Below are 15381 nucleotides of genomic sequence, written 5' to 3'. Positions count from 1 at the left end.
ATCTTTCATCATCGGCCATGGCAGCTACTTCCATGGCCGATGGGCCCCTCTCCTCGATCCCTCATCACTCTTACTCTCTCTTTCGCGCATTGCTCTCTCTCAGCCATAGCTCACTCGGCCAACTCTCTCTCTCTTACGATCTCTCCCTTGCAAAAACTCTCGACCATTTCAAATTGCAGAGACACATGAAGCTTCCTGGAAGCTTACCTCACCCCCGCATATATATATATATAATATATATATGTACATATACATATTACACATTAACCCCCATTAATCATATTAATTCCACTTAAGAATTTTAATTACACTTGAGGATTTTATAATTACACTTGGACCTCCAAACTTTAATTTAAATTCCATCAAGCCACATAAATTCTTGATTTTCTGAAAATTAATAATATCGTCATTGACTCGAAAATGTTGATTTCATCCCTGCGCCTGCACGAGACCTTTATTTCACCTAAAAACGCCTCAGGTTACCTTACTCGCAAAATCAGACCTTCCCTAGGGTCCCCTCAGCTTCCCGAATGTCTCCTACAATCATTCGGTACAGGCCATTCAGGCTTATATAGAAATTATTCCAAAAATTATTCCTGACTAAACTTCTTCCAACGTCATTAACCTCACCTCAAGATGCTCACCAATCTCATGTTCTCTCCCTGGACATCCAAGTCCCGGGGCACTCCCTACCATCGATTCGACAAATTTTATAATTAAATTCTCGAAATCGACCATTGGGCTTCCCGAACCACCCAAGGTCCCTTCAAATAATCAAAATTTATTTATTTATCCAATAACATGTAATACGGGGTATTACAATGGGCCATAGTAAAATTGTTACGATTTTTATCAGTGGATTTAATATAGTTAGGTTGCGTATAAATAGTATGGTATGTATAAATTATAAATATGTATATGTCTTGAATGAATATGAAATATTTTATATTTTGATATGAAAAATGAGTTTAAACATGGTTATGCCAGAAAATATATGTAAAGATTGTGTACTAAATATCATAATGTTTTTACAAATATTATTTTGATATGCTATTATATAAATTTGTATATATATATATATATGTATAATAAAAAAAAATCAATCAGAATCAGTCAGACGCCATGGCCATGCTCTAGCCGCGCCTGAAGCAAGAAAGCAGAAGGTAAGGCGGGTTAAGGCCGTAATGGCCTTTGATATGGCGCTTACGGCGTGGGAGTGACCTTGACGGGACAAGTCTCGACCGATTTTGTGCTATAAATAGCCAAGTTTAAGCAAGGGTTTTCATTCAAGTTTTACTTTGGGAAATCGAGTGTTAAGGCAGTGTTTTGAGAGTTTGGTGATAGGGCTTTTGATTCTTGAGTCGTGGGCAAGAATTTTGGAAAGTTTGGTGGCCAAGGGAGTAGAGGAAAGCGAGGAATTGAAGCTTGCCGGAAAATCGTGCCATCGTTGGTGCCGAGACTTTAAACGCTGGTTTGAGGTATTTTTTTATTTTTTTCTAAAATTTAAGGTCGTATTCGGTGTTGGGAGGTCAGATTTTAGGGGATAGGGGGCTGTTTCGAAGCTTGGGTGTGGGAAGGTTGCCGATAGTGAAGTGGCGCCGGGGAAGATGACTGGGAGTTGGGCGCGTGGTGGGTATGCGCCCGAGGTGTGGGAGGCAGCACGTGGGTTGCACACGCGCGCCAGGTGGAAAAAAAAAAAAGAAAAGAAAAAATATATATATAAAAAGGAATAATTTTTCAAAAATTTGGAAAAAAATTTCAAAAAATCTAGAATTTAATTGATGCTTTATTTTGGAAAAAATTTATGGAAAATGGTAAATTAATTAATTATTTTGTGATTTTGTTAGTATGAAAAATAGAGAAAAAATAGGAATTAAATCTGAAAAATTGCAAGAAAATTTTAAAAGTCTAGAAATGCTATTTTAAGAATATTAGTGAAGAAAAATTGGGTTAAATGAGGGTTTAGATATTTATCATGAATTTTTTGAGGAAATAAGGAGAAATTATGAAAATTATGAGAAAATTAGGAAATTGATATTTTGAAATAAATTTGATGTTTAGGAACCTGTGAGGCCAAGAATTGAGAAATAGCACGTCTGGCACATCTCTCGAGGTCAACACGCTTATCAAGGCATCTTGATTTTGAAAGATAAGTGTATTTCTATAAACTTTGTATGGTTATAAGTGATATACCCTTAAGTAGGTACTTGGTACTACGTAAGTGATTTATGTTTCAAACCCCGATTCTCGGGAATGTTTTTATCATATTGACATGCGCTGCTATGTATCCATCACGTAGATTGCATACATGACATGACTATGAAATGCATATGTACACGTTGATATCATTGATCACGCGTATTTTATCCATTTAGGAGTACGAACTAGCACCGTTGCTTTACCAAGGGTGCTCCCACACACCTCGGCTTCAAAAAAGGTAGCCGTAAAAATGGTGAGTAGCATGAAGGTGCAATTACCCCTTACGAAGAAGTAAGACATTGCATACATGCATGATAAACATTTTGTACTCTTACTTAGATGGTTCATCATCTAACTCGGTTATACCCCTAGAACATTCAAACGTTCCAGTTAGGACTTGCAGTGAAGGTACGGAAACCGAAGAAGTGTAATGACACAAGTTGTCGAGAAATGAACAAGTTGTACCATGTTTTGCTTCAGCATAGATATTTCAAGTAATATGTACTATGTCATGACAAGAATGTATGTTTTAAGTCGTATTTTGAAAGCTTATGTATTGTACCAAGTTTTGAAGGATTTTGTATCAAGAACCATGTTCGGTTACCAATGTATGAGATGTTATGTTCAGGTTCGATTCTAGCTTCCACTATATAAGATTCTGTTTAATCCTAGTGTATGAATTGTATAGTCTGGCACTAGATAGGTTTATGAGAATTTCGGGAATAATTAAATTTAGCGTGTGAAAGGGATTTCAAAAAAAAAAAAAACGAAAATAAGTCCCGAATTTCCTAGGTTACAACACGCCTTGATTAAGTGGGGTGTTACACTCTATATCCATTCCTGTCCTATCAAGATACTCGCATTCCATTGAAATATTTAATTTTCCAAGATAAAGTATCCATATCCTCCCCCATAAGAGAGCAAAATCGAGTTTCCATCAACAACCCCATATCAGTTGACTTGCATAACCTCAAATGCATTATTAGCAATCTCAATAAGAGACACCTAAGGTGATTCTCTTCTTTTCTTACTTGAATTTTTACCCACCACCTTACTTTGACCACCCTCAACACCTTACCCTTTATTATTCTCAAGAATAGGCTTACCTACCTAGCTTTATTTAACTTTCCTGAATCCAGCTAGGATTTTTAGGACATCTAGATAGATTATGCCCAAACACATGCCAATAGCTCACCTATGAATTCATCTATTCCTTTATCCAACCCAATATATCTAGGAAAGGAAGAAGACACATGCATTTTCACATATACATGTGCATACCACTTGAGAGACCATCCTTCTATAGGCACATTAAAAATTTTTACCTACATAGGGATTGATGTATGGGAATCTTGGAAAAAAGCATTTTGGGCTCCTAACATCTTAAAAATAATGTTTTCTCAAAATGCCATGGTCCAGCATCAAACACACCCAACATATAAGGTTGCGTTCTCTTTACTGTTTTCAAGTCATTTTTAGTTTTCAATTTTATAAAATAATGAAAACACGTTCTCTTTGTTGTTTTTAAAAAATGCATTTTTGAAAATAAAAAAAAAATTGTGAAGAAAACTCAAAACAACAAAAAGTTGTTTTGAGTGTTTTCATCCAAAATAAATTCAAAACTCAAAATATATTTATTTATTTATTTATTCATATTTTATTATTGTAATAGGAAAAAATATTATAAAATTTATTAACTTTAAAATGTATATATATTTTTAATAATATATTAACATTAAATATTTATAATTTACTTAATAATCAAATTTATTGAATAAAATATCATTAAAAAAATATTTTCAAAATTTCAAAGAGAACACGTTTTCTAATTTTTTGTTTTGAAAAATAGTTTTTCAAAATGATAAAGAGAACGCGTTTTCAATTTTCTAAAAATAGACTACCAAAACATAAATTTGAAAATAAATTCAAAACTCAAAACTGAAAATTAAAAAGTAAAGAGAACGCACCCTAATCTTGTGTATCAAATCAAAAGAAATAAAAACCACAATGGTAAGAAATTACCTCAATTAACCCATAGCATTTTCATAGCTTTATGGCAATATTTTAAACCACCAGAAATATTAGCTGTTTCTTTATAAAATATCCCACTAAAAAGGTCATCCAATATGTTGTATTTTTTCAGTAACATTCAAAGGTAATTTTACTCATCAAGTTCCATTTCTCGAAACTTGAGGTGGAACATACTCAAGTTTTGGTGGGAATGCGAGGGCCACTTGATTCCAAAAGGCTTGCCCAAGATGGTTTAAGACCATCCTTGTTACTATTCGAAGAAATTTCATGAGCCCTTAATTGATTTACATTATCTCTAATAGTTGAGATACTTAATCTTGATTTTTTTTGTATATTAAAGATCAAACATCATATTTTTTAATTGTTGAGAGAGTATAACAAACTAGTCAATTTATTCAAATACTACTAATTGATCATTCATGTGATGTTTATGGAAACGAGCGTATTATATACGCACTAACATTTCGTTATGGCAAAAATTTAAAACAATAATTTTTAATAGTTGATATATTGAATATTAACATTTTACACATCAAAAACTAAATGGTATATTTTTTAATTATTGAGGGAACGTCGTATATATTAAGTCAATAAATAATATACTTAGAACTTTTTTAATAGCTTGAAGTCTTCATTCACAAGTCCTAATTGGCTTAATACATACAAGATTTTTGGACTATTAAGAAATGAGATCTCATTCCCTCAACTAATTTTTTTCCATATTTCATCATTCAACCATTTATTTTCATTCCCTTTAGTTGTTTTGTTAACTAAGAGTTAATGGTTGAATTCGTTAAATTAATTTTTCTAGACTAAATAAATAAGAGGTCCTAAACTATTAAAAAAATATAGCTTTTAGCCCCTTAAATAAAATTTTGACATATTGACTACTTTAACCATTTGTTTTTGTTCTTTTCAAGTCTTTAGTTAATAGAGATTTAACAATTGAATTAACACTAATAAATAAAACGAAACCTCTATAACAAATCAGATTAATTTTGACAAATATTTTTTTAATAGAATTGTGAGACATTTGATAGACTTGTGATTGTACACAATATATTGACAATTTGAGTATATAAATAATGGTAAAAAGAAGTAATATATTAAAATTAGTTTGTTGTCTTAATACTTATCATCATTAATTTAGTCTTTAATTCTCAATTAATTGAAGAATTAAAAAAAATAAAAACAAATGGTGGATGAAATATACAAAAAATTTAGTTAAGAGGCTAAAAGTCACATTTTTTAATAGTATAGGGGCCTCTTATATATTTAGCTTAAAAAATTAATTTAACATGTAATAAAAATTTTATATTACGTGTAATCATTGATTTAATTGTTAACGTTAAATTAATCGAAAGGTTAAAGGGAACAAAAATAGAAACTTGAATGATGAAATATGACAAAATTTTAATTGATGGATTAAAGGACATATTTCTCAAAGGAGTGATTAATGCTTAGTTTTATTAATAATGAATGATTAATTAATAAAATTTTTAATAACACAATATCGTTTTTTTAGATAATTAATAAAGTAATAAGCTTAATAACAAGCTACCATAATTATCTGTAATTTCCATCTAAACACCTAACAATTTCATCTCTCATTTGTTACATATTTCCCAACCTATAAAATATATTGTTCCAATAAATAGAAAAAATGTTTTCCATTCGTTAGCATCTAAGCCAACAAATTTAACACAAATCAAATTTATAGAAAATAAAAATAAAATAAAAATGGGGGAGGTTGAAAGCTGAACAGCCATGCCTTTGCCTTGTCAAGGCAGCCTAGAATTGTTACCAGAGAGCTCTTCTTCTCTGGGAAGCATCGTCTTCTACTTGTACCCGCAATTTCTACATCAGAAGGAAGCATTTTTGGAAGAAATTCCATATTTCCACAAAACAAGCTGAACCCTCTCCTTTTCTCCCTGTTTCTTGAAGCGTTTGCTCATTGCCCATCTCAGTTCCAATCCTTGTCTTTCTTCCTCTGAGCTGTCTCTGTCTATTCTGCTTGAAATTCACCAAATCTATCTCTCCGGTCTCGAGCCCCAACTTGTAAGAAACCCCTTGTAACAACTACCACCATTTCTCTACTAGTGACTTGCCAACTGTCTGATTCTCTTCTTCCTCTTAAGTGGACTTCTTCTTTGGGGCATCTTTCCAACATCCTTCCTGGGTTTTGCTTTGGCTTCTTCGTTTGTGAAATTCAGATTTGTTCTGTGGAAGGAGAGATGAAGATTTGGGGCTGGGCCGTCTCTGGGCTTCTCTGTCTTGCTTTCGTGCTGAGGATTGGAGCTGTGGAGCTGGGCAGGGGTCAACGAACGGAGCGAATCTCAGGTGGGATTTCTCTTTCCCGGAAATTTCCCTTCTGGAATTCTTCTTTTATAAAGTGATTTTATCATGGTTTCACTTGGATCGACTGTTTTTGGCTTTCATTTCATGTTTACTTAGCTGCGGACATATAGGATTTGAATTTGTTTCCGTTTCTGGGGCTGTGAGTTAATCACGTTTAGGATCCAAAAAACTAAAGAACAGAAAAAAAATAATAAAAAGATTTTGGCAACTTTGCAGCGCATTTTCCTAATTCAGAGCAGGGTTCTCTAATTTGATTTCTAGGTGTTACTTACCTTAAAATTGGGGGTCGAATTGTTGACTGTTCTGACTTGACAATTTCCTTATTTCTTAATGAATTAAGTATTGAAGTAAATGCTGTGTCTTGTGTCTTATAATTGAACATTCAACCAAGCGTAAATTTTGGAAACCTTTTGGGCTATACAAATACATGATTCCCTTGTGGACATGATGCATGACATCCAGTCTTTATTTGATTGGAGTTGGATTGTCGTGGTTTTAAAATTTATGTAGAAATGTTCCTTTGTTGATCAATCATCTTAGAAATGGCTGCATTAAATTCATGGCTGTTATGTAAAGCCTATACTCATTGCTATATTTTCTCCATCTAGTGGCTACATTTTTTTCTACAAAAATGGGTGGGCTGTAAGAATCTTGGACTAGCTTTTTTGGGTGTAATATAGGGAAAATTGACCTTTCTAATACCTTTTTCCAGTATCTTCTGATAATAAAAAAGAAAAAGAAGGGGGGATGGGGTGGGGGGGGGGGGGGGGGGGGGGGGGGGTGTTAGAGTTATCAAGGAATATTCTCATCATAAGTATGAAGTTTCTTATGCCAAACCTTTGCTCATCTAAGTATTATGGACAGTTGCTCTGGCCCATTGCTACGGGCAATGGCTACCAAACTTCATGGCGTAGTTTCAAGTTGGCTTGTGCTCCCACTTGAGGGAGTATGGTCTACTGCCTTGATGAGACCCTCTAGGGACTCCAAACTTTGATTCACAGGTCTCCAAGGATCTTGAATTAATTTCATACGTTCTATGTCTAACTTGGGGTTTTGTGAGATAAACTAATTGTCTAACTTGGGGATTTGTGTCTAGTGCAAGTGACTGGGCTGATGGTGATACCTTGGCAGCATGGCCTAGCTAGGCGGTTGATACTAGGACATCTATTTACAAGTATGCAAGGATGCCTTGTGATCCTTGGGTTGGGGATATAGAATCACATGCTTTGTCTTAGCCAAATGGGGCTTAACCTTGTAAAAGAGATAGGAGAGGCTCATGAGTGGCCTCATGAGGTTGGCACAATGAATCACTTATGGAAACCTAATGCACCTGAGGGATGAGGGATTGGGGTTAACGAAAGCAGGTGAGTCTTGTAGTACTAGAAAACATGTACTGATTTACAAATTGGAATACCTATTTTGACATACATAATACTTCGGCCTGAAAATGATGAATATAGTGATTGAATGCAATCACTATAAGTGTTCTATATATATTTCTTTTAAAAGTTTTCCCAGGGAAATATTTAAATCAAATGACCGCAATCTAGTGAAAGTGAACTTTTTGCATTAAAATAACAGATAAATTACATGCAATTCTAGGTATCTTAAAATACACTTGGTTTTGAAAAACTTTTCTGGCTTCACTTATTTTTGAGTTTTGTAACAAATTCCTGCTGTTTAAAATCTGTTAGTTGCCTAATAGAAGCTGACCAAGTCAAGTATTCAATTTTTCAAAATTCTTAGTTAGTTCAGAACCAATTCTTATATAATCCAAATTCTAATTCCAGAGTTTAATGATTCTAAAAGAATTAAAATTCTGATTATTTTGTTTGGAACAAAACATGAAAAATTATAATTGAGTTCTAATTCTCATGCTTGGAACCAAGATGGAAACTGAATTAAGTAAATAGTTTGACTATATTGCCCTTAACAACTCATTCAAGAAAAAATGTTAATATACATCATTAAAAATATTACTTTTAATTTTTAAATGTTAACTCTATAAAATAAATAATTTTGAGTTACATAATCCATGATGTTATCATTAAAAATGCAATGATTAAAACCAGATGTTAACTAAAATAATACTAAAAATATGATCTGAACAAATACTTCTTGATAAATAGTCCACAATCCTGTAACCCATCTCCACGCTGGAACCTCTAGTACACCTGCAACCCATCACCCCAAGTAAAATCCAAACCCACATACGGTCGCCATGCAACCCCTCATATCAAAATCAAATCTGACCACATAAAATCAAAGGTTTCTCTTAACTGCCCCACAACATCACTGTTGCAACTTCCATCCAGAGTAAGTCAAATTTTTGTCCTAAATCTGGATTTAGAAGATTTTGGCCAAAATTTTTATGACTCTGTTTAAGCATTTTTGTAATTTCTCAAAAAATTTTGTTTGCTCATACCTAGCCATTCAACTTTGATTGGTCTCAACCAGGAATGGCAACAGGGTAGGGCGGGTGAAGGTCTTGCTCACCTCAACCCCGACCCTAATTCTTCATTCCTTACCCTACGCCCTGCACCCAATGGATAACAGAGATCCCTGAAACCGCCCATACCTGCCACCAGTAATAAATGAAACAATATGTAACGTAACTTCTTGCAACCATAATAAACAAAATTTGCTCTCAAATTTCAACAATATAAACAAAATCTTGCTATTAAATTACAATAATAATAATAATAAACAAAAATAACAAACCACTTTACACTTATAGCGAGCAGGGAGCAAAATTGATTTGGGAAATTTGAGAGTAAAACTTGCTCTCTGCTTACAACATGCTTTGAGAAATGAGATATGGGTGAGTTTGGGTTCTGTTCTTTGGGTTTGGGTCATGGGCCTAAAATGGGTGGTGGGCTATGGGGTAATTGGGTATTTGGTTCGGTATCCATATTTTTAAGATAGAAATTAATTTAAATATTATAATAGGCAGGGTGGGGTATATAAAGACCATCTCCCTCCTGTCCCTGATTAAACTGATTTAGGGAATCCCTGACCCCCACCCCGAACCAGTCAATGAGCACTAACTCCACCCCAATTGGGGAGGCCCCTATGGGACTGGGTTAAATTCCATCCCTAGTTTAAACCCGTAGCAACATATCATCATCAACGGGAACAAAAAAGAGAGGTACATAAACAGTTGATTTTGGTATAGAATATACACATAGTAAGCACACACATATATGAAGAATGGATTTTGTTGGATTCTGAAATTAGGCAAGAGAAGGATAGTGATGGCTAGATCTAGGATAGAGATAGAGAGAAGTTGAGTGATGGTGATGGCTGGTTAGAGTAGAGAGGGAAGGGAGAGACAGGCCTTCTTTGGCTGGAGAGGTACAGGTTGGAGAGGTACAGGTTTTCCTATTACTAAATTTGAGTTTCTTTATGTCCTTTTTTAGTTTTTTTTTTTTTTACTATTTTTTTGATAATATATTTCTTGTTTTCATTGATCTTGTTAATCTATTTCTTTTGTTGTTTTCATCTTTTCTGTTTTAGTTCCTAACGTTTGACGTATAGACATAAATTTCATGAATAGAATGTATTTTTTAAAGTTAAGGGCAATATTGTTATTGGACTATCTCAATTCATTCCATCAATCGGTAAATTCTGATGGGGCAATCAGTTGTTCTTATGAGAACTGAAGGGTGCTGTTTGTATTTTGACTATATTTTAAGTTTACCACGTGGAATTTGCCTAAAGTAAATGGCTGTGATGTTCCAAGAAATCTGTTTATTTATGATTAACTCGAACAAAGAATAGATCATTATTGAAAATCATGATCTGTAATACTTAGGTTGATAGTATCATTTACTACAACGTTATTTAGTATCCATTTTAGTCAATCAATATTAGAGAGGAGTGATGATTGTGAGTGCCCCCAAGGCCTTATACTTCACCATATTTTCTCTTGATTGCATCATAAGCTTCAATATCAAGCTTCCAATTAGGAAAGCCCTTACCACTGAAACTATTATTTCAGTCCCTTCTTTCTTTGAATTAACTTGACTAGTCCAGGAGCTATGGTGTTGAGAATGGAGCACACAATTCTTAACATATATGTTGCACCATCACTATTCAGATTGAGTTGGATTAGCATCTAATTAGTTTCAATGAAGTTGATTAGTATCTAATTAATTTCAATAGAGGATACAAAGTTTCATGCAAAGACAATCCATAATAGGGTCACATTGCCCTAGTCTCAAGCTTCATCCTTGTACTGGCTGTGCTACAATGCAAATTAGGCCGATCCACATGATTAGTTAAATTGACTTGTGTATAGTCTTATTACCTTCTGTTTATGACAGCATAGTCAACAGGATGACATGGTAGACTTGCGATACTAGGCCAGTGTAGCCATTACTAAGTCAAAAAGTGCAAGGAGCTTTTTGCAAAGGACCAAAAGCTTCAATGTTTTCAAATGCCACTTCATGTCAATACATGGAAGGTGTGAATTTTGGAAGAGCAGATAGATTGTTGGCCTAAGGCCAATAATAAACTTGCTGAATGAAGAGATTCCTAATGAGAGCCCTTTGTTTCTTTCCTGTGCCATTCAAGACTTCCAACGGGAACCATGTTACTGTTAATTTACTGGATCATTGCTCTAACAGGGATGATGGCAGACATCTCACACTTCTTTCAAATCTATAGTAGATGTCAGTAGTTACACTCGCTACCTGACTTAATGGTGTTTCTTGTAGCTACCAAGTTTGTACTATCAAGTCATCTCTGTTTATGTGGTGAAGATCTTTTCTTTTTGTCTCCATATCCAGAAGCTGACTTCTTATATCAAGCATAAAAACATAGGATTTCTTCATAAGATTCTTTTGAGGATGCCCCCAGAACTAGTTAAAGTATCTATTGAAACAAGTATCATTCTTGGTGTATTCACACCGAGTATGTAGATATATTATCTGCTGAATGCAGGAACAGATCTATGGGAATGTTAACTGCTGGTTATGCAGTTCTATCTGAAGTTCTGAACTGGTCAGCAACTCCTCAGGCTCCCATCCCTTAAAAACAACAAGAAGCCTTAATCTCACTAGATGGGGTTGGCTACATTGAACTTCACAGTGGAGGCATTATCCCAGTAAGACAAGTATAATAGAATAAGTGGCTCCTGAAATAATGATTCCAGTAGAAAAAGTTGGGCTAAAGTTTTGTTAACTTAGTTGAGCAAATATGGTTTCAGTACCACGCAACTGGATTTTGGTTTCCTTATTTTCTAGTTGCCTGAATTATTTGGTTTCAATATCATATGGCTGCATTACTAACTTCCCTTATTGTACTTGTTTGTAACATGATGTGATGGCAGCTGCACCAAATGGAAGACTGCTTTCATTACTTGTGAAAATTCTTGTTTATATGTTATTTTTTTGGATTTTTAGTATAATGGCAGGGTCCGAATCAGAAGCAAACCTTAAGAGAATTTGGACCTACAAGGTTCATTTGCTAAATATACCTAAGAAAACTAGGGAAAACATCAAGGACTTAAGTGGTCAGAAGGTGGCTTACTTCATTAATGGTCAAAGAATGTTTTAATCTGAAAGAGGATCGTTATTATTGTAAACTTTTCCTTGATTCCTTTCTTTATATTCTCTGCAGGTCATTCAACCTTTGCTATACAGAATACTGGCTATTTTAAGAAACAAAATGTTACAAATGAATGCAACTAAGACAAGAAATGTTGTAGTAACTGTGTGGCAAGACCAGGAGAGAAGGTTAAATGAAAAAATCCATGACATTATAGGCATAACATATGTTAAAGATGCAATGAGAAAATGCATTAGATGGTTTTTTTGGGCATATAAAACCAAAACCAGTAATTTCCTTGGATGACACTCATTCCCATTGAGGCCCTGTAGTAATGCTAGGGGAGGAGTGAGCCATTTAATTTGGATTGATATGATAAAGAAAGATATGATCCATTTAGCCAATTCCTAGTAGTTGGAAAAAGATTTAGTTGAATTGTTCTCACTTTACCTTTATTTCCACTTTATATTATCCATGCATCTTGTAAGTGGAGTAGTGCTTGAATCATATTTTGTTGCTGCCTCTCCAAGGCAATGGCTTCCATCTGTGTGTGGTTACTTAGAAGACAGAAGAAGATGATGAAGGAGAACAAAACATTATTGTCCTTTTGTTTTTTATTCTTTTAATTGCTATTGAAATGTAATGGTTGATGGTTAATGAAAGCTCACTTTTCAAGATGATCATTAACATCTAAAGTTTTAGTGGAAGTTTATATATGGACAATTGAAATGTGATACAAGGCATTAAGAGTCCTTTTGGATAGGGACATTCAATCCTATCATTTATCATTTGGAATTTAAAATTTCAAATCTGTTGTTTGGATGCATTATCATTGAAAGGATTTAGATTTGAACCCAAGAAGTAGAAGAATTTGAAATCACTGCGAAAAAGGTGTTATTTGAAATTCTGTCATTTCAAATAGACATCATTTCATATCACTCTATCCACTGCAACCTAAATGTATTTAAATAGTTGATATAGGTCCTTGTATTTCACATCTTTCCTCTAGCATGTTGTCCTTGGAAAATTTTGAAAGTTTAATGAAAATTTTTGCTTGTTTTACTGAATTTGATAATTTATTGGCCTATTTTAGTTGTTTACTGTTTAAGTTGAATCTACTTTTTTAAATATAAATAATGCGCCCAAAATTTCGAAGTTAATTGTGTTTGATTGAGCTAGTGTCTACAAAATTTCAGGTAGTGCTGGAGACGTTTTGGAAGATGATCCCGTTGGAAGATTGAAAGTTTTTGTTTATGAGCTTCCAAGCAAATATAACAAGAAGATCCTGCAGAAGGATCCTAGATGCCTCACCCATATGTTTGCTGCCGAGATTTACATGCATCGCTTCCTTTTATCTAGCCCTGTCCGAACCCTCAATCCTGAGGAAGCTGATTGGTTCTACAGCCCTGTATACACCACCTGTGACCTTACACCAAATGGCCTCCCATTACCATTTAAATCGCCACGAATGATGAGAAGTGCAATACAGCTTATTGCTTCCAACTGGCCTTACTGGAATAGGACAGAAGGGGCCGATCACTTTTTCATAGTACCCCATGATTTTGGGGCATGCTTTCACTACCAGGCAAGATTTTTTGTTATCCCTCATTTTTCTTCTGCCGTTATTTTTCATCATGTTCTTGAATTTGTTATTTGAGAGCCCATGAAAGGAACCATGGATCGATTGTTTTGAGACATTTCCAAAATTTCACATGCTCCCTATTTTGGTATTTTTCTTCCGGATTTCAACTCTTATTTAACCATTCTCATTTTACAGGAAGAAAAAGCTATTGAGCGAGGAATACTTCCATTGCTCCAACGAGCTACTTTGGTTCAAACTTTTGGCCAAAGGAATCATGTTTGCTTAAAGGACGGCTCAATCACAATTCCTCCATATGCTCCTCCTCAGAAAATGCAGGCCCATCTGATACCTCCAGAGATTCCTCGTTCCATTTTTGTGTACTTTCGGGGCCTATTCTATGACGTGGGAAATGACCCAGAAGGTGGCTATTATGCCAGGTATATCCCAACCAAGGCAAGATTTAATTTCTATGGTTTGTTTCAAGTTCCTGTTGGCAAGAGAACCAAAGCCAAAAAAGATCCTTAACTTACTTGTCTTCCCCAATTTCGCAGAGGTGCCCGAGCAAGCGTGTGGGAGAATTTCAAGGATAATCCACTCTTCGACATCTCAACAGAGCACCCTACAACATACTACGAAGACATGCAGCGAGCAGTCTTCTGTCTGTGCCCACTGGGATGGGCACCATGGAGTCCAAGACTAGTTGAAGCAGTGATATTCGGGTGCATCCCTGTCATCATTGCCGATGACATTGTTCTACCTTTTGCGGATGCAATCCCATGGGAAGAAATTGGGGTCTTTGCGGATGAGAAAGATGTGCCAAATTTAGACACAATCCTCACCTCAATCCCTCCAGAAGTGATCTTGAGGAAGCAGAGATTGCTTGCCAATCCTTCAATGAAGCAGGCAATGCTGTTTCCACAACCTGCACAACCAGGGGATGCATTCCATCAGATTTTGAATGGACTTGCACGTAAGTTGCCACACGAAAAGACCATTTATTTGAGACCGGGTAAGAACGTCTTAAACTGGACGGCTGGCCCTGTCGGTGACCTGAAACCGTGGTAGCTTTACCAGCAAGTGATCGATGATTATGTGGCCCTGTCGACTAGGATCTTGTTATTGCAATGAAGGTGCAATTCTCAGCATTGTCTGCATCTTTGATTAGCAAAATGTATCTGATTGTACGTTTCTTTTTTGCAGTATAGGATTATACTGTTTGTCTCAAGGCTCTTGGTGATTATACCACTGTTTTTAGTAGCTCAACTTAAGATCAAGGAACAACTGGGGATGTCATGTCTTGAGAGAGTTTATGACTGGACTGAATGTTAATATTTCATAATGATAAGAGCAACACAACCAAGTCTTGGTCATCTTAAGTTAGGTTGGTTATATGAATTTTAATTCAAATCATCTCATAAAATAAGAATGTCTCTAGCATGCTATGAGGCTCCTTGTTTTGTAAAAGTAGAGAGATTCTTTTTTGGTACCCGACTCTATTCTTTTCTTGTAAGAAATTATTTTGACAACTTGGAACTCATAACTTTCTAATAACAAAGGAGCAACTTTACTATTAACTAATTAACTGCCCCAACTCAGCTACAAAAACCTTTCAATAAAATAAAGAGGAAGATTACATATTCTCAATATTTACAAATGCTCAC

The 15381-nt window shown here is 34.9% G+C and overlaps 2 protein-coding genes across 7 annotated transcripts in view; one reads left to right on the top strand and one right to left on the bottom strand.

Moving 5' to 3' along the window:
- The window catches only part of LOC127790380 (succinate dehydrogenase assembly factor 2, mitochondrial), a 32378-nt gene that overhangs the window by 4619 nt on the left and 12378 nt on the right, over positions 1 to 15381 (bottom strand). The gene's annotated exons all lie outside the window — the stretch shown is intronic.
- On the top strand, positions 5994 to 15096 carry LOC127790377 (probable beta-1,4-xylosyltransferase IRX10L). Of its 2 annotated transcripts, XR_008020769.1 has the most exons (5): positions 5994 to 6570; positions 13335 to 13723; positions 13916 to 14157; positions 14272 to 14850; positions 14921 to 15096. XR_008020769.1 is itself a non-coding variant. In XM_052319865.1 (4 exons), the coding sequence occupies exons 1-4, from the start codon at positions 6465 to 6467 to the stop codon at positions 14783 to 14785; spliced, it is 1251 nt and encodes a 416-aa protein (XP_052175825.1). In that variant the 5' UTR covers positions 5994 to 6464; the 3' UTR covers positions 14786 to 15096. The 2 variants fall into 2 exon arrangements, 1 of the variants encoding a protein (XP_052175825.1); XM_052319865.1 differs by having other exon boundaries at positions 14272 to 15096.

This window comes from Diospyros lotus, chromosome 14, assembly GCF_014633365.1.
Source record: "Diospyros lotus cultivar Yz01 chromosome 14, ASM1463336v1, whole genome shotgun sequence".
Classification (NCBI taxonomy): domain Eukaryota; kingdom Viridiplantae; phylum Streptophyta; class Magnoliopsida; order Ericales; family Ebenaceae; genus Diospyros; species Diospyros lotus.
This window is presented reverse-complemented; position numbering and strand designations above follow the sequence as displayed.